A 23449-nucleotide genomic window follows, 5' to 3' on the forward strand; every position below is an offset into this window, starting at 1 on the left:
AGACTCAGATGACCCATCTACTAACCAGTGTCACCAACCAAACACGATATCACTTCTTCCATGATACAGTTTAATCAAATATTGTAGTACTCCCTTTGATCATTTACTTTTAATTATTGATCTAAGAAGAATATTGGCCATTTGGAAATAATTAATGTAAATTTAAATAAAATACCAAATGGATAGTCCTAATACACATATATTACCCTATATAATGACTTTAAAAATATTAACTTAATTATCTAGGAATTTATTTGCATGACGCCAATAGATAGAAAACTATCAATAATAATTGTTTGCCCCTTCTACTAAAATTTAGTTCAGCGCCCCTGGATTAAATAGATGACTATTATAATCGAAGTTTTTAAATTATTACTGTTAAATATTCTATGTACAGTATTTAGAATAAATGCTGAAACAATCTGAAATTTTTACAAACAAAAAGTTGAATTTCTTATTGTTTGGATAAATGAGAATAATATCTGCCTATAATAACTTTCGTTTTTCTGTCTTAACCAAAAATTCTATTATTATATTATTCGAGTTTCTATCGCGGATGAACCAAGTGGAACAAGCAAGCAAGAGTGAAGCATGACATAAAAGTTTTATCGTGAACACAGATATATATAATAAACTAGATTGCTAACTAGCGATAAGAATGAAGCCGACAATCCGCCATTCTGGTGGGATTTATGTGTGTTATCAATGCATATAATATATATATCTGTATATATTATTCTATCAGTAATATATACATATGTGATTGTTATAAACATATATTATTCTCGCGTGATAAGGTTCTAATTCCCACTAGGATGGCGGAAAGTGGCTGCTTCAATCTTCTCTATTGGTGGTATTGTCTGCATTCGCCACAGCGGTATATACAGTTAGCAATCTAGTTTATTATATATATCTGTGATCACGAATCAGATTAAACCACAGATTAGATAAAAGTTTTATCTAATCTGTGTTGAGACTAGTAAAAAAAAAATATTAGGTAACGAAAAAAAAAGTATGATATCTATTATCACAAGAACTAAAATTTTCGCGAAGGTACCGAAAGCAAACGGTTTGCTGTTAACCATTTTGGCGATGTTTTTATCTATTGTGTGTAATAATGTCAAAACTGTTTCATTACATTTTGCTCTTAACAGTGAACAGCTTTTCCAGGCTTCAGCAGTTTGTTATGTTTGGAACCTAAGACAATGCAAAATCATTTTTGCGGTAAGCAAACTATCAGCAAATACCATAGGGCATAGACATAGCGCATGATTGAAATATACATGGTTATTGCACCTATACCCCTCTTCATCAAATATTCGATGATAAAAACGAATATGTCAACATAACGAGCAGCCAATCAAAATCAAGAGTATAAGTACACAGTAAAATACACTGAACTCAATATATGGAACGCGTATTGCCTATAGTCGGCTACTTATGAAAATCTCCTTAACTGGGAGGCTATTTACTATTTTGTGAACCGTTATTACCGTTCTTGTTTTTCCAGATAAATCCATGATAGTTTTTTTTTAAATGACATTGTTGCACTTCGTTGTACATTTTTAAGAAAAATATGTACGCTACGTGAAAAAAAAAAAGATACCCCCCTGTCGTGTATTAAGAGGAAACCTGGATAAACCAGAACTATAGATCACGCTATGGCAAAATGCCGAAGAGAACGAAGGTTTAAAGGTTGCAACAGGCAAAGGTGGTCGCCTCATTTTCCACGCAGGATCTGCAAAATATGGCTTTGTTAATGGCTCAAAGCTAATATTCCGAGCCAACGTAAGCAGTTAAGAGAGCGACTACCGTACGCCGCAGTAGTGTTTAAAAATTGGTTTATTAGTATTCTTAACCCCCTTGAAGAACCATCGGTCATTGTAATGGACAACGCGTCCTACCACTTAGCGCTTGTGGATAGTTTTCCAAAAAGTAATTCCCGAAAAGCAGTAGTACAGAGTGGCTGAAAAGCAAAAATGTTGACTTTTTGCCACATAAAAAGCTTTCCGAACTTCGTGAACGTGTTAAACTACTTATCCCGGCGTACAACGATACGAATTGGACGTAATCGCGCTACAAATGGGTCATGAGGTGATAAGGTTACCTCACTACCACTATCATTACAACTCAATTGAATTATTTTGGGACAAGTTAGAGCGGAGGTAGCTAAAAAAAATAACACATTCAAAATGGTAGATGTCGAAAAGTTGGCGCACGCAGCTATAGACGCGGTAACACAACGCGATTGGGAAAAGTGTGTTGAGCACAAGACAAAAATACAAAATGAGAGAATAAAAAAGAAATTTTGAGGGACGTCACGTTAGAGCCAATTATAATGATTAATAACGTTACAAGACGATGATAGCGATTGAGGCGATGAAAAGGATGGTGATAACGAGTAGTAGAGTAGAAACCCGTACTTGAAAAATTACCAGTAAGTTAATAAAATTTACAATTTTATGCACGTAAAACCGTGTATATATTATATACTAATTACTCACGTGATTACGTATTTACGTTTTTTTTTATTAAAGTTTAAGACATATTTAGCTATAATAGTTAAGTTAAAAGTTTAGTTTTCCATAGTTTTAGTAACATTTCTTATAAACAATAACAATAAATATAAGTATACTAAGTACAAAAATAATGTATTTTTTATTATAATGCATTTAAATGAAAGCTGATAATAATATTATATCTATTAATTTAATAAATAGTAAATAACAATAATACTGCGAAAAAATCTGTGTTGAGTAATTAGTGTTTACTTTTGCCATTGGCCATTGCTATAAAAAAAAATTAGTTTTTTTTAATTCACCTTAAAACTATACAATTTGTACAGTTATATACTTATTACTTATATATTATGATTTAAATTTACAAATTATAAAGATATTAAAATAAAAAGCCAGCACATTGGGGACGGAGCATATTATGAATGGGAAGGTTTTCAAATAATTGCTTCGATGATAATCTGAAGATGGTAGAAATATGAAACATCGATAAGAGCTATGAAAACTGAAAAGGCGTGAGCTTAAAATGTTATTGTTTTAAAATTGATAAAGAAAAAATATAAATAATAGCACAATGATAATAATTTATGCTTGACATATAATTCAAAATGCGCGCTTTTTTTAAAAAGAATTTGCGATACACTGGCGAAAATCCGCCGCTAGGGGCTTGCGTATCAGTGGCCACTTTTCGTTCTCTCGACTATAATATAAGGTCTATGGCAAATACTATAAATGATAATACGGGAAAGACAATGTGAATTTGTATTGACATTTGACTCAGCATTTCCCCCTCCACCCCCACATATCAGTGTTTTCCAAATCAAGGAATCAAAATAACACTATTCTGAAACGATGTCTATACTGAAAATTGAAATTTTACATAGGCTTATCAAATATAAAATTTTATCATACGTAATATTTTAATTTGTATCACAATGTATGGCTACACTAATGTTGGGGGGAAAAGTGAGCCCCTAAAATGGCCTAGCTCTCCGGTATTATCATTTATAGTTACAGTGACCAGATATAAAAATCCAAAAATAAAATAAGTTTTAAAATTTAAAACTTAGCTCCTCCTCTATCATAATTGACTAATGTGTATTCTACCCATTTTGCCCATGTCATAGCCCTTAGATCATCTCAATCTATTTATAAATTGTTTTTTATCTGATTAGTCTATTATTTATACTTATATTAACAGCTATAAAAACGAATGGTGTAAACGCAGATTAGTACCTAGTCGTTTTTTTTCAATTTTTTCAATTTAATATATGTATTTTTCTAACGTTAAAAACAACGGTGAAGTCAAATTTTGGCGATCAGACTTACTTTTGAAGTTATAAGCAAAAACTTAATTTACTTCATTTTTTTTTTAAAGTGCAATAATTTTAGGAATGGTAATATAATAATCGTATTAAAATTGCCTTATCCTCGCCTGCCGTGGTTGTTGGTCCGTTGGTCCGTCGTTGTTTTAAATAGTAATACATTTACTTAATTTAAACTAAATTGAAGAATTATAATATTACCCAGGTTATATTACCCTGGCATTGCCCTGCCCTAAGTGGTCAATTTTTAGTTATATGTTTACATCATAGCTTGCAGGTTTACGTTTAATTTGAACGATTTGTGTGTGTGTGTGTTTATAAATAGATAATTATCTACTAATGAGTATAGATATTAAAGTAAAGTGCAGTAGAGTACAACCATAGGCGGAAATTGGGGGCCCCACCAAAATTATTTGATCGCTTATCAAAGTAATGATGAGAGGGTGTGAAGCCCTTGCGGGTCAGAAAAACCCTAGCCCCCCCCCAAAAAAAAATTAATCAAATCTCCACCTATAAGTGCAACATAATTAATAAAGGGTAGTATTGTTATCTTTGATTGATACAATAAATAATCAAAAGCATAACTACTCAAACTAGGTCTCTGAACTAGGGGGCTACAGTTCTGTTTTTTTTTCAGAATACTTTCGACCACTCCCCTCTCCACGTGCAGGCAAGTAACAGCAAATAATATCATATGGTGTAACTTTATAAGACCGAATTTCGACGATTTGATCAATTACCTGATTTAAATATTTGATTGAACTATTATTTTAGGCATAAAAAACACATATTTTGAAGACTAAAAAAATGTTTAAAAGTGCATTTTCATGAAGTTATTGCACTTTTAAAAAAATGACGTAAATTAAGGTTTTGCTTATAACTTCAAAACTAAGTCCGATCGCCAAAATCTGACTTCACCATCATTTTTAACGTAAAAAAATGCATAAATTCAAAAAAGGGACTGGGTAATTAAACTGTTGAAAACGTGTATAATTAGCCCGTAATATTTCCAAAAAAGAGTTCAATTTCATGTACTTAATACTATTGTTAAGGGCACTAGAACAATGAGAATGAAAAAAAGGACTGTCTTACGAAAAAAGAGTACTTCTGATCAGTGATCACCATATTTATAGTATTTGCAATCAGTAAACATGTTTGCTTACGGTACCTCCGCGAACATACGCTTATTGTTCGTAAACAAAAATGATTTAGAACGAGAGATGTCTAATAAAGTAATTACCTAGAGTAAATATAAAAAATGCATTTGGTAAAGAGGATCGTAGATCAAATTATATTATACTTTGTATAAGTGTATAATTTTTATGGTTTAGATTGATGGTAGATTTTATATCTTAACTATATATTTACCCATAAGTTTGCTTAACAGTTTTTTCTATATTATACTTGTTTATTGTATTTTTATATTTTTTTATATTTGTTGTATATATATTATAAAGATATAGATATTATTTTCTGTTACTTGCATACACGAGGAGAGGGGAGTAGTCGAAAGAATTTGGAAAAAAAAAACAGAACTGTAGCCCCCTAGTTCAGAGACCTAGTTTGAGTAGTTATGCTTTTGATTATTTTTTGTACAATCATTATTAAAATTTGCCAAAACCGTAAAATTGAGGAAAATCTACTTATTTTTTAAATTTGATTGTGCCGTCTATTAGTAAACATACTTGCCAAATGAAGGCTGCAAAACTCATATTTCTCAATCTCGCCCGTCCTTAATTTCAAACTTAAATAGTTTAAAAAATAATTACAATATATTCAAAACTGGTTATCACTTATCAACCAAACAAATTTTTTTGGTAAACTCAAAAATTAAATAACATTTATACAATTTAATTATTACCATTTATTTATTACCATTTAAGTTTCAAAAGTTAATAGAGCTTTAGAAAATGCTAAAAAAGATCAAAACTTAGTATACATAATGTTGCAACTGTAGAACATTCTTTTTCAGAGCTTAAATAAATCACAGGTGATTTTATAATGTTACTAAAATGTGATATTTCAGAAGATATTTTAATTGTTACGTTTCCTTATATAATATGTTGTGTTGTTACTTATTAATATGTTATAATTGTTGTTATTACTTAAACATACAAATTGTAAAACACGAAACTATATTAATGTATTCACTGATAATTTTAAAATATTTTCAAAAATCAAAATAGGTACGTATTGTTATCCCCATGTAATTTGTTGACAAAATTTCTTCAGATCCAATTTATTATTCCTGTTAACTAAAACTGAATTACCTAATACCTAAAAACGAGCAAAACCTAGGTTTTAGTATTTAAGGTTTGATTGCATGAAATATGTGTATGATACATGTCAGGTGTTTTATGAGATAAGTAAATTCCAACGAGACTTAAAGACAATTTCTACAAGAGTGTGGTGAGACTGACTATGTTGTATGGTTCGGAGTGTTGGGCGGTAGACAGAAAAATAAAACAAGGAATGAAAGTAGCGGAAATGAGAATGGTTAGGCGGATGAGTGGAGTGACGAAGGATGATAGTATAAGCAACGAATACATTTAAGGTACCATAGGCTTAGATTGCGAACGAAATAAGAGAAAATTAACTGACATCGACATGATTTGGGTATGTCATGAGGAGAGAAAAATCTGAAGCAGTAAGAAAGGTCATGAACGGTATACCAACTATAGATTCGTGTTGAAGCGTATTTTGTTTCCTGTTAAGATTTGTGATCTTTCAGATCCCACTATCCCTGGTCGAACTGTATTGGCTTTTTAATAGTATCTTATAGAAAGTTTTGTTTATTATCAATTAACTTATATCTAGTTTTAAATAATCGAAGAAGGGATCCAAGGGGTATGCATGCGACCAACCCTCAACAACTTTTTTAATAATAAAAATACATTTGATTAAATTTATTATTTTTACGTAATTTGTTTATTATGTATATATTAATAATAATGTACAAAAACATAATTGTATTTTTATACCATTTAAAGGCCTATAATAGGTATACTATAAATTTTTAGTTTCAAAAAAAAAATGTATAATAATAATTAAGTAAACAACATAACAAAAATAATAAGATAAGATAATATAGAACTCAAATTAACATAATGAATAATAATGGATACAATAAATGGTTTTGAAAAAATCATAAATCAAAATATTTCCACAAGTTGTTATAAGTTATAAATGTTTCTTGTCTATCGCTCTGCATACTTTACCAACGATCGACCATTATTAAAATAATAACAAACATATAATGCGCCTAACAATAACATTGACGATCGCATAAAAAATTCAACATTAATACGGTTTTTTAGAAATAAAATAACATAAAGCATAGTTCGATATAAATAAATACACTTGGGAATAATTTTTAAAAAATGGTAGGTAGGATATTTAAATGTATAATATATGTAGGTAGGAATATAAAAGCCATAAGAAATGTTTGGTTACAACTTAATAATATACTAGTATCGAACGAAGACAATATATAAAGGGTAATTGTTACTAAAATATTACAAGTTTTGTTATGTTTTAAATAAATCTGTAGTTAGTTATGTTATTATAATAAGTTTTTAATACCTATTTATATTTTCTATAATGAAAAAAATTGTTTAAAACCCACTTTTGAGTTTCTAAATAATTTAAATAATAATAATTTACAATTTTTTAGTATAAAAAATTATTATAAGTTACTCAACATGCAGTTATATATTTTTGATTTACCACGTGTCTGAAGGACTGTTATTAGACGCAGGACTTTTTCTCTCTGCTCCTGGAGCTGGACTAATACCAAACAATCCACCAACTGGGCATCTTTTGTTTAATTCTAAAAAATGTAAAGTAATTTATACCATGAATAAATAACCATTACTTGTTATGGTTATACAGAACTGTAATTATGTATTTTAGCACGTTATAATTTTTTTTTAAATTATATACTTGTCATTCAGAATAATGCGGAGTTTTTCCCTAGCCTATTTAGATGCGAAAGCTGTTGTACTGGGTGAGTTTAAAGTACAATTAATAACTTAATATACGATTCTAATTAGAATATATTTTGGAGTTAGGAAACAAAATTAACTTTTAGATAATAGATTTTAAAGAATAAATAATCACATCTTTTGACCTACACCTGTCGTTACATCACTGCTTCTGGTAAAATAAAGAACATAAGCTGAGTCTTGTTGGTGGAGTTTTCAGTCATATGAGTTTAAAATTTTTTTTTTTTATTGATTTGGTCTTCCCTAATTCAAAAATTGCACATTGTTTTTTTCGAACTATATCAAAATTTAAATTATGAATCTAATTAATAAAATTGTATTAATATGAATTGGTGATAAAAGTTCGCATAAATTTGAGAAAAGTATTATTGAAACATAAAAAATGCCGTAAATAGCTTGTAAGGATAGAACCATAGTAGAATACAATAGTTGGAATTTCATCAGTGTTAGAACTTAATATATTAGGTTATTATATTAAGATCTGGATATCTAGACAACAACAAAAGTGACTCTTCTGTTATTATACATTATAGGCAGAAATTTTAAGAAGGGCTAAGAAAATGTAGTTTTTAGTCATTATTTTAGTAATTAACTGTACAAAAAACTACAGCTTTTTAAAGAGACTAAGCTTTTCTCAAATTTCTACCTATGGTAATGAAAGGTATTTTATGTAATGTATAATTTACCAGCAATGGACAGCAATATTTTTCTACGCGCTCCCAATGCTGTAACACCAATCTCTCTTAAATCACTCTCTGTCAACGTCTTAAAAGTGGTCCAATCGATTTCATGAGATTTAAATAAATCTGTAATTTTAACAAATATTTTAATCGAGTCACTTAATGTTTGTCATAATTCAATCGCCAAATACTCACTTATGTACTTATCTAAACCAAGCATAGCCAAATGAGAAGGCAAGTCAGCAAATGAAGATGACGTTATCTTAGAAACAGTCGAAGTAGGCGTAGCGTCTAAGTGATTACTCATTTCCATAGGAATTAACTCTGCCATTGTATTCTCATTGTTTGTTTCAGGCGAATTATTGCTCCATATATTTTGTTCATTCTAAAACAGAAAAAATATTATAAATTATTTTGCATTGCATATTACTATTGATTATTGGTAAAATCGACCCATTAGGTATTTTTTACTTTTACTTTATGAATGTATTACATTTTTAATATTTGTTATAAATACTATAATACAAATCAATAATATAATACGAGAATATAGAGAGTTGTGATTTGAATAAGTTGAATTTATGGAGACAAATAAGAAAGTAAAATTAATAAGACAAATTTAAGTGAATTTTTCAAACGTTCTCCAAGTTCCAAAGTATAAAAATTGATCTTTAAATTTGATTTGTATTTTATTCTTTACTGGAAACAATTTTTTTCATTTTTCAAGTGATGAATAGTTATTTATAAAAAAAACAATCATATTTAACACTTAAAAATATGTTAAAGTGTTTCCAGCAATGGATAAAATACAAATCAAATTATAAAGATCAATTTTTATATTTTGCCACTTGAAGAACGTTTGACAAATTCACTCTTTAATTAGTGTAGAGAAAATCAATAAATAATTTAAGCATTTAAAATAACTGGAAAACCAAAATTTGCTTAGTTGCAATAGCTATTAACTTCCTATTACAAGTGTCAACTTATGTTTACACTTGTAATATTTAATTTGTTTTATTTGTGTTAATATTTAATGAAATCCTGAAAAAAAATTGTAATTTTTCAACATTCATAATTTCTATTACTGCTACCTAAATGTTATTCTCAGATCACTGTGCAGTCCTTTTTGCAAGGGATAAGAATTGCGATAAAGAAAACCACAACAAATTGTCTCTAAAATAATAAATCTATGATCTAATGATGTAGATAAAATATGCTGTGCACATATTAATTATTATTAAGCAGATTTGATTCTCTAGAATGGTATGATCTAAATGCATTATAATGCGCATCGCGCAGTATTTTAGCAAATTTATTGGAATTTAGTTCTGGGCTATGACATATCTTTTAAGGAATTGATATTCTTCGAACAGTTTAGAGGACGTGAGAAAAGTGATTTTTATAGTTATAAAGCAAAGAAACATGAATAATACAAAATACAACATGTTATGTTATGTCATGTTGCATATCAATATAAGAGTAATATCTTAGTTATTATTCTGACAACGTGAAGATATTTTATAATTAGAAATATGAGAGAAAATTATTGTGTTGAATTTAAATTGGAAATTTGGTTGAAAACTAATTTTACCTCTCGTTGTCCTTTGAGCAAAGCGGACGGGCTAGATTGACTGAACCCATAACCGGACCACACTGATGTTGGAACTCTAATTTCCGAACGATTAGGTTTTACCTGAGATACTATAAATCAGAATATATATTTTTAATTATATTTAGACATATATGTATTAATTTCAAATTTGCAAATAACCTTATAAGTTATAATTTACCTTGGGCTGCAGTAACTCTCAAATTTTGGTAATCATAATTGATTGGCTGTCTACGAAAACCAGGGGCACGATTTTCAAACATTTCGGGTTCTATAAAATAGCACAACAACAGGTAAAAAAGAATTCGCAATTACAATTACAAATATTACTATAGACTGAAAAAAAATGCTGCCTGATTTGACTACAAATTTCATACGTACCTAAATCGCCATTTGATAGTAAACTTTGATTTGGCGAAGAGTTGGCCGAATCTTGCATATAATTAAATGCTAAAATCATATAATACAAATATATTATGGACTTAAACTATAACTTGAATTTCATTTTGAGTGTTTAAGAGTGATATCAACTTTTTTTTTTTAATCATCAAAAGTTTTTTTTTATTTAATGATTAAAAATCTTTATAAATACAATAAAAATGAGTATACATACATCCGAGTAAATATATATGTACAAAACATGCGTGACTTCCAGTGAAGTGGCCCTATTATTAACTTATATGTATAAAAACTATATACATAAAAATAACTCATACTTGATTTTCCTATGTGATTGTTGTTGGTTGATAAATTGTCCATTTTTAAATCATTGGCCAGTTGTTGGATCCTAGGTCCCAAAACGTTAATTTGAGGAATATTACCATGACTACCCACTAAAGGTAAGCTAACTACACTGTTACGACATGACGATGACATCGGACCAGCGAAATTAGTAAAATTATTAAATCCTCCTAAATTATTAAAAGGTCTGTTGGGGTAGCGATTACCACCATAGAACTCTCCATTGGAAATCAAAAATGATGGGTTTTCATTTGACACATTATATGTATTTGGTATATTTGGCGCTATTCTTTCTCCTGTACCACCCAATAAACATCTTCGCCCTTCATAAATGTTACCTAAAACATAATAAAAACTTACAGGTATTTTATAAACCAATGGCTCACATGGTATTTTTTCATCATGTATGATAAAATGATTACTATTCAAGCAATAACATATTATATAAGTACTAAACATATTAAGTTCGTAAAAAAATTCTCTATTTATAGTCATTTTAAGGAATAAATCACTCGACTGCGTTTCGACACTCGACTATGGTTGGTCTCTCTGTCTGGCAAGGCGACTGTCAAGAGATAGAGACTATCTATTATCCTCCTCAATAGCGTAGCAGAGATCTTCAACGTCCCCCTCCCAAAAAGAAAAAATAAACAATCTTTTAAAAAGAGTATATTTTTAATCAATATTCAATACCGTAATTCTTAATGCTGTATTATGGTAAATACTAAAGAGGGTTTAATACATTTGTTCGGAGTTCCAAGTAAAGTATAGTTCGCCATGATCGGTTGGATATTAATTAATTAAATTTATTCTTATAACGTTGCAGGTTGCTTATACAACCAATACATTTTTATTTTAACTCTTTAAAACTGTTCAAGTTGTGTGAAAAATATTTAATAACCATACGATAATTTATTAATAATTTGGTTGACTTACCCACAGATCTTTCAAAACCTTTTATTGAAACCGTGTAAATATTTTGACTAGCTTTATGTCTAAGTGATATATGTATGTCCAAACGTTGCATTACGCTTTCGATTTGTTCGTGGGTTAGTACCATTTCGTCTTGCGGTATGTCAAACATGAGAAGCAATGGTAATGAGCCCTAAAAGAAAAATGTTCAATTTACCTACTCATGGTTAATGAAATGTGTAAAAAAATACTTACAATAAGCATTTGACGGGCCGCGTAGACATTATGTATATGACCGGTGATGGTAACACTACTCTTTTTTATAGAAGGTATATTAGGATCCTTAGCATCTGGAAATAATATTTGTGCTCCAGTACGACGAGTAATGGCTCTAAGCGTTTCATTACCTGGTCCCATAACTATTTTATGGTGTTGAGGTGATATTTCCATAACCATAAGTATTAAGACTTGATTCTGAAACATGATTTGTAATTATATTTTAGAGTGATAAACAGAGTACATACCACCGTTCCTTACGAAAAGTACCATGGATTTATTTTTTAACTTAAAACGAAACATCAGATTGTCTAAATAAAGGGTTGAAAGGCTGTTTTTCATTAGGTAACTGAAAAATGATACTTTTTCGTATATATCGTTATTACAAAACGTAAATTTCTAATAGATACTACAACTATGTATAAATTAAGTAATACATTTTTAAGACAAAAACATATTTTTTAAAAAAATATTCTTGAGGTGTTACCAATGGGTGGCTTCCTCGCATGTTAATTGTTCAAGCTATTTACATATCCTCGACAAAAAAAAACTAATTGTGAATATTGTACAGCTTGTTTTGTTAATATAGAAAAAAAAATTAATATTCATATTGACATTCCAAAAAAATTTTCTCGAAGAATTTTTAGTTACTATTAATATTTTTTGAAGATTTCAATGCCAACACCGACTCTTTTTAGTTCTCTATTAAAATAAAATAAAATGCGTAGTATAGTTTTTATCCTTACTGCGAGGTTACCACACATGTGCGTTATGAGTTGCATTGTCGCTTCTTTAACTCTCACAACATCCCATTCGTGGCCCTTAACCATTACCATAGTCGAATGGAGTTTTGGTCTCGTACGAAACATAACATGCACATTGTAATTCTCCTGTATAGAGCCAATGTACGGAAACTGGCTAGACGGATCTTGATAATTTTGAACAGTTCCAATGTTTGGCCAATCAAAACAAAATATCAATGGAGTCAATTCCTAAAAATAAAGTTTATAAATTTAAAATTTATAAATTAATAATAGTTGTACAGAGTAATATACGAAGTAGGTAAAGAACCTTCAATAGTCGATAATAGAGAAGTTTAAATACTTAGAAACGGTATTACAATTTGCAAAATAATTAAGGAATCAAAGACAACGTGTCGAGTAGAGAATTAAGTGTGGTTGAATGAGGTCATTTGTTAAAGTAAAAGGAAACTGTTATTTAAAAGTTTGGGAATGGCGTCATTAGCAAAAAAGATGAGAGAGAATAAATTAAGATGGTTTAAAACATGTTAAACGAAAGTAGGGAAATAAAATGGGTAATATTCGTTCTCACCGGTTTAGCTTAAAATTTAAGTTTACACTAATTTTGATACTGCTATACTATAGACTAGGTATTGTCTATTATTATACTACACCTGCTTAATTTTAAACCTGAATTAATATGAACGACTATAAGACAGATTAGTGTAGATAGATCCAAGTGTAATTAATAGTGCCGGTACATGAAGGTGTATAATAACAATGTTTAAAGGACTGTGAAGGAATGTGTAAGGAATTATAACATGGAAGAGGTTGCGCTAATTGTTCTAATATACTTTTTAAGTACAAAATAACTGGTATAACTTGTGTTAATGATAACAGCCTACAGACTATTATTTACATATTAGATGGACTTGGTACCTATTTATTTTAAATCCAGTAAAGGCATAACGTTGAAAATCAATAATATTATTTGAATAATGAATAAATTATAATAACAGCTATTAAGAAGACATAAAATATCATTTTACCCGAACACGTGCTCTAGCTCTTTCAACGGCACCACAGTTACCAGCAATAGAAACCTGATTACTTTTTTCTAATAAGCTTGTTCTATTTGAATCAGGAAAGTGTATGTGGCATCCAGTATTTTCCATTACTTGTTTAATTGTCAGACCTCCCCGACCAATAATATGAGAATGGTCAGTGTAGCTTAAGTCCAGCTTCATTGTCACGCGATTGCTCTACAAATTAAAAATAAAATTATGAGATAAATAATAATTACTATAAATCAAAGGCACATTTAAGAGAATAGTCTTGGGCTTAAGTTCTGAAATGAGCATCCTCCAAATTGTATACGCTCCATACCATACGTTAAGTGTGCACATTTTGTTATGATATTGTCGGCGCTTAAGCCCCTTTAGTTTTTTAACAAATTTACTTGGTAAATTTTTAAACTTATGATTTAATTGATGCAACTAAATATATGTACTCACTCTATCATCCAAAACACTCATAACCTGCATTTTGGCCGCTTTTACATCATCTGCTAGTCCAGCGATTCGAACATGAGGGTCTAAAACAACGGTTTTTTTATTATTGTATTATTTAATCAGTGAAGCAGAATGATTGACGAGTTATAATTTTAACAATACGAATTCATTTTACTCAGTTAATTTACATGAATACTGTAGTTTTATCTAAGAATATAGTTATAAATAAAAATTACGACTAAAATGAAGTTGAAGGTAAGTATTTGCGAACTGTCGTTAGACAGAAGATATATATATATGTATTTGTGTATATAAGTAATCAAAATTCCGCCTAAAGATACACTTAACATTTAATAATAATAAACACATTTAAATAATAACTAAGAAATAATAACAAGTTGTGCAAATAAAATTATAAAAGTTTTTAAATAACTTTTTTTAACTTCATACTGAATAACTAAATAAAATATGTATTAAATTAATTATATATTTTTAGTTGTTTACATATTCGAATACACCTATATTTTTAATCTTTAAGGCTTTATTACGAAACGTTGGCAATTGACAAAGCCAATATGTAAATATAGGTGTAACCAAACCTTAATTTCCAACCAGCAAATGAAACAGCTGAAATGTATTATAACTAAATTCAAACTCCAATACAACACTCGTCACACAGTTAGCATCAGTTAATCTTCCTGAAAACCCGCCCAGATGCAATAAAAGAAAATGATGCCGAGACCTAAGATATAAAATTTTATTATATTAGTTTAATCATGTTATTCTAGGTGTTTCTATTTGGAGATTTCCTATCATACCATTCACTGTTAATTTATATTTCTAATAAATTTACTTATTGTACAATTGTTTGTATCTATTGTAAAAAATACAAATAAAGCCATAATTATTTTAAAAAACGTACATTTAATAAATGAACATGATCATTGCTATAGAATCTGTATAGTCGACAGTATTACTTATAAATTATAAAATAATTATGGTATATTAATTATGCTTATTTTTAATATTAAAAATATCAAAATGTTGTTAAAACTCTCGTCACATTATTAGTATCAATTATCATTGATTATGTTATTTATAATCATTGATAGTATTCTTTTGGAAGTAAAGTGAAGTGTAGACAACCACCGCTGACAACATTCAAGTTTGAAATGTATTGCAAATATTATAACTAGTCTCTATAATAGCAATGTTTGGTAAACTGCTAACTACAGGATACTGCTAATTCAATTTCCAAAAAGTGTACTAATCATATCTGAGCATTATGTTATCATACAGCATAGGTTAACAAAAATGTTTTTGGAATTTGGTATTAATTTATAGATTTTAAGAAAACTAGTGGTAACGGTATTGTAAACGAATACCAAAGTTTCGATATTGACTTCAAAACAGGTTGAAACAAGGTTATGACAAATTAAAAATCAATGCTCCAAAATACCGACTGAAAAGGTATACTAATATTGAAAAATGTCCTAAATACCAGTAATACATTTATTACTAGTACTGCAGTATTTAAATACCGATAAAAAGTTTTTTTAATTTTATTAGAGACGCATTAAAATAATATTAATTTCAACAATTACATCAACTTACAACTACGTACACACTAGGATGTAAAATAAACGGAAAAATGATTTTAAACAGGATGATCCATTTGCTCATTTTCGAGGAAAATAATTTACAAAATTTTAAATACCACTCTTTACACATCTACTGATCTACACTTTTCGCTAATAACTTTAAGAGCAATTATTACCTACGAATTATTTAATAAATGGTTATCAACAAATTTAAAATGTGTTAAGCAGACTATTCTTGATTTAAAAAATTAAAGTCCAAAAATACTGTAAAAGATAAATATTTGTAAATTACATAATGATATGAAAATAAAATAATTAAAAATATTGTCATAAAAAAAAACTACACAATTATTTTTCGAGGAAAGGAGTGGCTTATGTTAAATTAATCACCCACAATTTTTAAAAATACAAATGTGTACAACAATATTATGTATAACAAATTGAAAATAAATTACGTACAAAAACGTAATCTACCCATGCCGATAATAAATAAATTAGTATTAATATTTAATAAATTACCTAAATGCATAAGATAATACATATTACGTATAAAAATGGCAACACAACTAATTAGAAATTCGATTTTAAGTCGAAAAATAATAATAAAATGTATTACTTATAGTTATTATGTGAGTGTCAAGTTGTACAAATTCTAGGTTTATAAATAATATGTATAGTATTATAATTCTACGGCCTAGGTGTATAATATTATATTTATAATATAGCATACCTTGAGTTTTGTGAGCTTTGTATTCTGTGTTTAATATCTCAACCCACAAAGTCTCATCTTTCGTGGACCAAAAGTACATTTGCTGTGGTTGATATTTTAAAAATTTTACATCGTTCTCAGGTCGTTTTATTTGAGCCAATATTTGTAGAATACGAGACATATTTATGATTTTATACATAATAAAATAAAATAAAATCACAAATATATAATTTAGTATAAATTAAGAATAAAATTAATAATTTAAACCTGCCACTTTATAGTCACCGTATAATTAAACGAAATGAACGCGCGTCCGACACATTTTGTTTTAAGATACAGATTTTTAATGTTTTTTATCTATATACACCGTTATATAGCTGGTCACTAAACCATCTACGAATCCTGTAAAAAACGGGGGAAGGTCTTTGTAGGCATGGCTTGGTATTTTTAGCTTATATTAAACAAACACACAATGGTCTCGATAAGGTCATCCGCAGAATATAGCGTACAGACAAGTCATGCGATTATCTCTTTTAGTTTACAAAGGGACTTTTTCACTTTTATGAAAACTATTTTTACCGGTTATTATTTAATAAAATCAATATATATATATTTTTTTTTGTTAGTTGCTACTATAATAAAGTATAATATTATATTATACCATACACACTACTATGTTATTATTAATAATTATGGATGTAAGCTGTTTAAAGTTGATTTGCATGTATTTCCGCGGGATTAATGCTTGTGATTGACTAAAATGATTGATAAAAACTAAAATAACAATCTTATTCCGTTTTTCTTACAGGAGAAGAACAGTGTGATTATCTAACTTCAATCACCAGACTATATTACCTTAGAGTAAATCAAATTCCTACTTAGAAAATGATTTTTGAAGTTCAATTATATTTTTACTCTAAAAAAAATCTTAGGCTAAGTTAAATACATTTATTAAGCTACTTTTTTAATTTTGATATAAATATAAAAAAGGTAGCTTTATTTTAGGAAATAAGTACTTAATTATATAAAAATCACACTGTAACTATCATTAGTACACAATTTATTGCCTTTGGCAACAGAAGGGGGGATAGGTGCAAAGCCCCCAGCGGCTTAAGTTTTAAATTATGAATCAAGAATGCAGAGTTCAACGGCATAGCTAGCCCTATACCCAAATGTGAAAACTCACGAACTTAATTCTTCAGGTAAATTGACGGAGGAAAAATGGAGGAGTGGCTGAGTGGGTAAGGCGGCAATGTGTTAGCGCTCACTGTCGCTGGTTCGACACTCGGTTACGGACGCTCCACTTGCTAGAAGAGCAATCGTCCAGTGAAAAAGTGCCGCCATCCCCCTACCCGGCGACAGACTGACGACCCGTCCCGGATAGCGAATTCGTCAAGAAACCATCTCATGAAGGCAGCGTTGGGCTTTTATGGCCCGTTAAGCTACATGAAGAAGAAGAAATAGGACGAAATGGGAATAGAATCTGTTTGAATAATAGCGGTAACGAATAACTACCCAAAAACCATACCCTCTTCTAGTTTGAAAATTCAGGATTTTTAGTCTATCTTTTAGGATATAAGTAAGTATTATGATTAATGTTAGGTGTTGCATTAGTTTGGAAACTGGTTCCTTTAGTAATCAAATGGAAAAAGTTTCTAAACTTATTTAACATCCTGTTAATTTCTTGAAAATCAACAATAAAAGTTAGACTAGCCATAGCCGAATTCGAGGGACACCCATACGACCTATGTATTTATTTTATAATATATTTTAACTTATTAAGTAATAATCTTTCAGACATTATGTTATTTATTTTTGCGAACATTTCCGACTTAGTAATATTTGAAATGAGAAAATAATATTTTGCTCCAAAAACTGTTAGTGACAATTAAGAAGTAATTATTATTAATTTATTTGTTTATTTATAAAATCATATATTACACTTAAATCGTATACATTTTTTTTTTTATAATAATATGTCAGTTATTGAATAATAGCTACATTTTAAATGTGTGTCTTCTTGGGTAGGTTTCAGTTAGAACTAGACCATGTGCTAATGGATTAATTGTTATCAAGAGGATTAGCAACTATATATCATTATCCCTACAGATCTAAAAATTCCTAGTATATGTTTTTGTTTATAGATTTTCTAATACATTCATTAACAATCCCCCTTTTTCAATTGACAACCTAAATATTTAACAATTTTAAAATAATGTTCTAACTTCTAATAAAAACTACACTAAATTTAAATAATTTTTACAATAACCATTTTAAATTTATCCAGAGTCGATATAAAATCTCTAAGGTATTACAAGGTAAATTACCGATAATTAAGCATAATATGATTTTTATTTCCGGTAATCCAAAAATATCAACTATACAAGTACCTTTCTTTGACTTTGCTCCAATTTTAAGTCTTGTCGGCCAAAGTATTAATGTTCTCGTATCAGTCATTACCTAAATGTAAATGTCAACAGTTAGTTATAGAATAATTAAATAAAAACAAGTTGTATTATAATCTCCATAACAAAAGTAAATTAATAATACCACTCGAAATTTCTACAAAGTATTTAACTGAATCGTCTTACGATGGATTAAGCTACATACTGATGATAATTAAACCAAATATACTGAATATCACAAATTTACTCCGTCATTAAGACTTTAACATAAAAAAAAAACTTGACTAAAAATTACTTTTTGAAAGAAATTGACTGCCGTTATCCCGTCTTCTCCATCACCTAAATACAGAAAGATTTAGTTAAAAACTGGTTTAAATTATATTGAACATGAATTTTTAAAATAAATTATTTAAAGTATAGCTAGGATGTAGAGTATTAGTCTATATGTATCAAAAATCGTACACTGAACCCATATCTCTTTTAAAATCAATAAAAATATCATACAAAATTATGATATTTTCAACTAAAAAATACGGTACTCTAAACTTTTCGAAAAATTATGTCCAAGTTTTTTAGATATAGCTTACCCTACCGATCTGCAGTCAAAAACCAAAATATGGCATCACCCTGAGAGTGGTAGAAACTTTTTTCTTAATTTAAAAATCTAGTAGTACGGTAATAATAAATTTGATTACCTACATTATTTATCTAGTATATTATTATACTAGTTATTAAGTATATTTAATTTCCAAGCGCTCGCTTACAGGGTGTTAACACCGCGACTTTTAGTTCTTTTTTAATATAGAAATTGAAGGGCACAGGGGAAGAAGGGTAGTAGTCCTTTTTTTTCAATTTCTAGATAATGACACCAATAAATGGTCTATTAGGGCTACTATTAAATGTTGATATCTATTTGGTGAAAGAGAGGTTATAATAGGGCCAACTTAGCGCTTTAAAAACGGCTGGCATATAGACAATGGTATACATACAAAAAAAAATTGGGGGAGGGAGGGGTGATGAGTAAAATTTATGAAATTTATTTTAATCCCCCCCCCTCCCACAAATATGACCAAATTACGCCACTGGATTTATACTTGCAAACTAACTTTGTTTTCGCTCTCCTGAAAAATTGTCATAATAGGACTACTATCCGCCCTTCTTCCCCTGTGCTTTTCAATGGAATAGCTGTGAAAACACCACAGCAAGACCGCCAACAATATTTGTAAATTGTAGCGTCTATATTTAAAATTACAAATAATCTGTTTTTAATTTTAAATACTTATTTTTAATGCCTAAAATGTAAAGCGGAAAAAGGGTGATGTAATTTTTATCTACACGCATTATACTCAGCATTCACCTTTTCATCCTTATTTTAAATTTTAATAACTTAAAAGTTTTTTATTAAAATATCAAAAATAGGTTTTGGCCTAGTAAAAATAGTCAGAAAATTCAAATTTCAAAAGTTAATAAGATAATTAAGTATAAACGTTAAGTACCATTTACGTTTCAAAGTTGATAGCGCTGTGGTAAATATTAATAAATTACATTATGTTGTAAAATAACATAAACCAAACATTTTTTGAATAGAAAAACTACAAATTGTAATTTATTATTTTAAGAAAAAAAAAGTAGATCATTTTAAATTGATTATCTTGCTGTATAGTTAAATGTTATACCTAAGCCTATACAACCAAAATCACCTAATCATCTTAATTTATCATAAATCATCAATTAAGATTTTATAACAATTATAATTATTGTTATTGTATGGGAGTTTTGATATGTACGAAAAAAAAATTGCGTGGGGCAAAAATGTTTACATAAAAGTAAAGTGTTCATTATTTTTTATAATTTCAACAAATATCGAATTAATGGTTAATAGTATGTTATCATATGAGTTTATTTACTGACTAATTGATCAAAAATGATAATCCCGGTATTTAGTACAATATTAAAACAAAATAAAATATTGTTCCTGGAACGAAACGCTTACACCGTTCCATAAGACATAACTTAACTTCAAAATATTTTTAAAAGAATTGTATTTTTACCTTAATTAACCTCAATTTCAAACATGTTTTTATGGGTTTCCCAGTTTTTTTTTTTGTTATAGAAATGAATATCATAAGATTGTTGTTTTCTAACAAGTAAGCAACGTAGTATACACGTATGCTCTTTAACTATTATGTGTTGTTTGCATATTATAAGTAAGAAATACAACGGTTAACTTACAGTGTAACATGGCCTCGAGCTTTTTCCTATCGACTTTGAACCGTTCCTTAGCTAAGTCCTCGGCTGACTCTAGGCCCAAAGAATTTGCCAGATTGTGCATTTCTTCCCGGCTATCGCTGTAGCTCCTTCCCGACGTTCCAGTTCCGGAATCCGACACCTCAGACATAGTGTCCGAGCTGGCGGCCGAGGACATAGCGGCCATGCTGTTTGCTGTGCTGTTAGTCATTTTACACTAGCTAGTAGCTTAACTTACTGTCTATTTGAGTACAATAACCGGGACGTCCAGAGTTGCCGTACGGTACCTACCTACCTGTGTATTAGATTATCGAGAGATAACGACTGTGCGTACATTTTTAAATCTAAATTGGAAGTTCACTGTTATTGGAACAAAAATAAGAATGTAAAATAAATAATATTAAGAGTGGAAGGGGTGTGTAACATAAGATATTGTCGTAATAAATGCCACGCAACTCCTTTGTGGTGTTATAACTATACTTCTATACAGAGTGATTGGTTAACAATGAGTTATGACCCAGTCAATACTTTAAAAGATATTATACTTTTTAAAGTTAATCTTTTTTATAATTTTTAAGTTATTAGATAGCTTAAATTTAATACATTTTCAACAATATAACCCCATCACTTATGAGTTAAATCCTTATGAACTTAAGATTTTAAAAGGTAATGTACATATTTTATCGTCTTTTTAAATATAGAATAATTTTCTGAAAATGTTGACTGGTCGATAATCAGTTTTAAATAATTACTTTTAAAGTTACTAGAGTTCAAAATTGAAGGAGCGACGCTGAGTGCAATAGATTAATGTGCACAAATAAAAAAAAACTACACGTCACCCTTCCTCCTGTCCTAAATTTTAAACTTTGTAAGTAATTATTTAAAACCTGTCAAAATGGTCAACAAATTATTCTTAATTTAAAAAGTTAATAAAATATTTATGTAACTATTACTGCTACTACTATAATATTACCAAACTATTACTTACTATTTAAAAAGCTCAAGTTCATAAGGTTTTAACATATATGGGATGAGGTTTTTTTCTTCCACATATTTTTGGAAAATATACCAAAATTAGGCATACTAATGTAAAAGTATAGCAATTAAAAACATTTTAATATCTTCGCAGACATTGTCTGGATCATAGTTAATTAATCACCCTATATAGTAAGTACCTGTGATTCATATCTAATAGTTCAATTAGATGATATAAAATTAAAATTTCATAAAACTTGAAGAGTCTGTTTTATCATTTTTTGTGTCTATACTCTATTGTCATACTGCATAAACGAAGTACTTACTGTGCCACTATTGAAATACATTATTTTTTAATTTTAAATTTATTTAAGATAAATAATTAAGACTTAATAAGTATTTAAATTTTCAATAATAAACATGCTATATATTGAATCTTCATTTCAAAAAACATCAGTTATACCTGTAACTATTTAATTTAATTTTTTAACTAATAGTTTTTTCATTATTAGTTGTTGGATTATTCTAAATAGACAATAGAAAATCATACTTTGAACTATATGTATATTAATTGAAAATATATATTATTTAGTAAGCAATAAGCCTTTACCTTATAGTAATTATTAATTAAAAAATAACTAAGATAATATATTATGCTACCATAATATTTATTATATCGATTGTAATGAATAATCAGTTATGGATTACGCTCATACATTTTGTCTGCTGCCGACAACAATTTTGGTTTCGATTTAAAGTTTTAGTGCCAGGATAATATATTTTATACAAAAAACTGTTTGTATGAAATCAATGGTTTTATTTAAAAATTTATATTATGTTTATAATAATTGCTCTATGATTGGGAACTACCCCTTCTGATTTAATCTAGTCTGTGCTACACACGATGTAGAGAAGAATAATATGTTATGGTGTGGTGACCACGGCCTTAAAAATTATTTTATAGAAGTTATTTTCCAAGTTATTAGGCCGTGGTGATGGTGGCACTAGTTGTGTTATCAATTAATGTTATTTATCACAATTCACATATAAATTATGGTTGCTGCAGTTTGTCAAAACAAAAATAATTGTATACGTTTCATTTTAGTTTTATATCATAGGACATAGTCATACTGCAAAAAGTAGTCACTTGTCGGGTAAATGCGGAATACAGTCAGAAAGGGTCCATTATATCAATACG

The 23449-nt window shown here is 28.9% G+C and overlaps 1 protein-coding gene across 1 annotated transcript; it reads right to left on the reverse strand.

Annotated features, from left to right (window-relative positions):
* Positions 1 to 6820: 6820 nt before the first annotated feature.
* On the reverse strand, positions 6821 to 21613 carry LOC126838890 (protein bicaudal C homolog 1). Its single transcript, XM_050573667.1, has 15 exons — positions 21262 to 21613; positions 19325 to 19368; positions 19015 to 19084; positions 14318 to 14397; positions 13853 to 14065; positions 12810 to 13055; positions 12043 to 12261; positions 11812 to 11980; positions 10851 to 11213; positions 10516 to 10584; positions 10316 to 10405; positions 10117 to 10226; positions 8721 to 8910; positions 8532 to 8651; positions 6821 to 7670 (listed from the first exon to the last, which is right to left on the reverse strand). Exons 1-15 carry the CDS (start codon positions 21485 to 21487, stop codon positions 7564 to 7566), a joined length of 2316 nt encoding a protein of 771 aa, XP_050429624.1. The 5' UTR covers positions 21488 to 21613; the 3' UTR covers positions 6821 to 7563.
* Positions 21614 to 23449: the final 1836 nt, after the last annotated feature.

Source organism: Adelges cooleyi, unplaced genomic scaffold (genome assembly GCF_023614345.1).
Source record: "Adelges cooleyi isolate 19-005CV unplaced genomic scaffold, UGA_ACOO_1.1 ACOO_flye_CR_arks_rails_tigmint_CR_PRNA_30, whole genome shotgun sequence".
Taxonomy (NCBI): domain Eukaryota; kingdom Metazoa; phylum Arthropoda; class Insecta; order Hemiptera; family Adelgidae; genus Adelges; species Adelges cooleyi.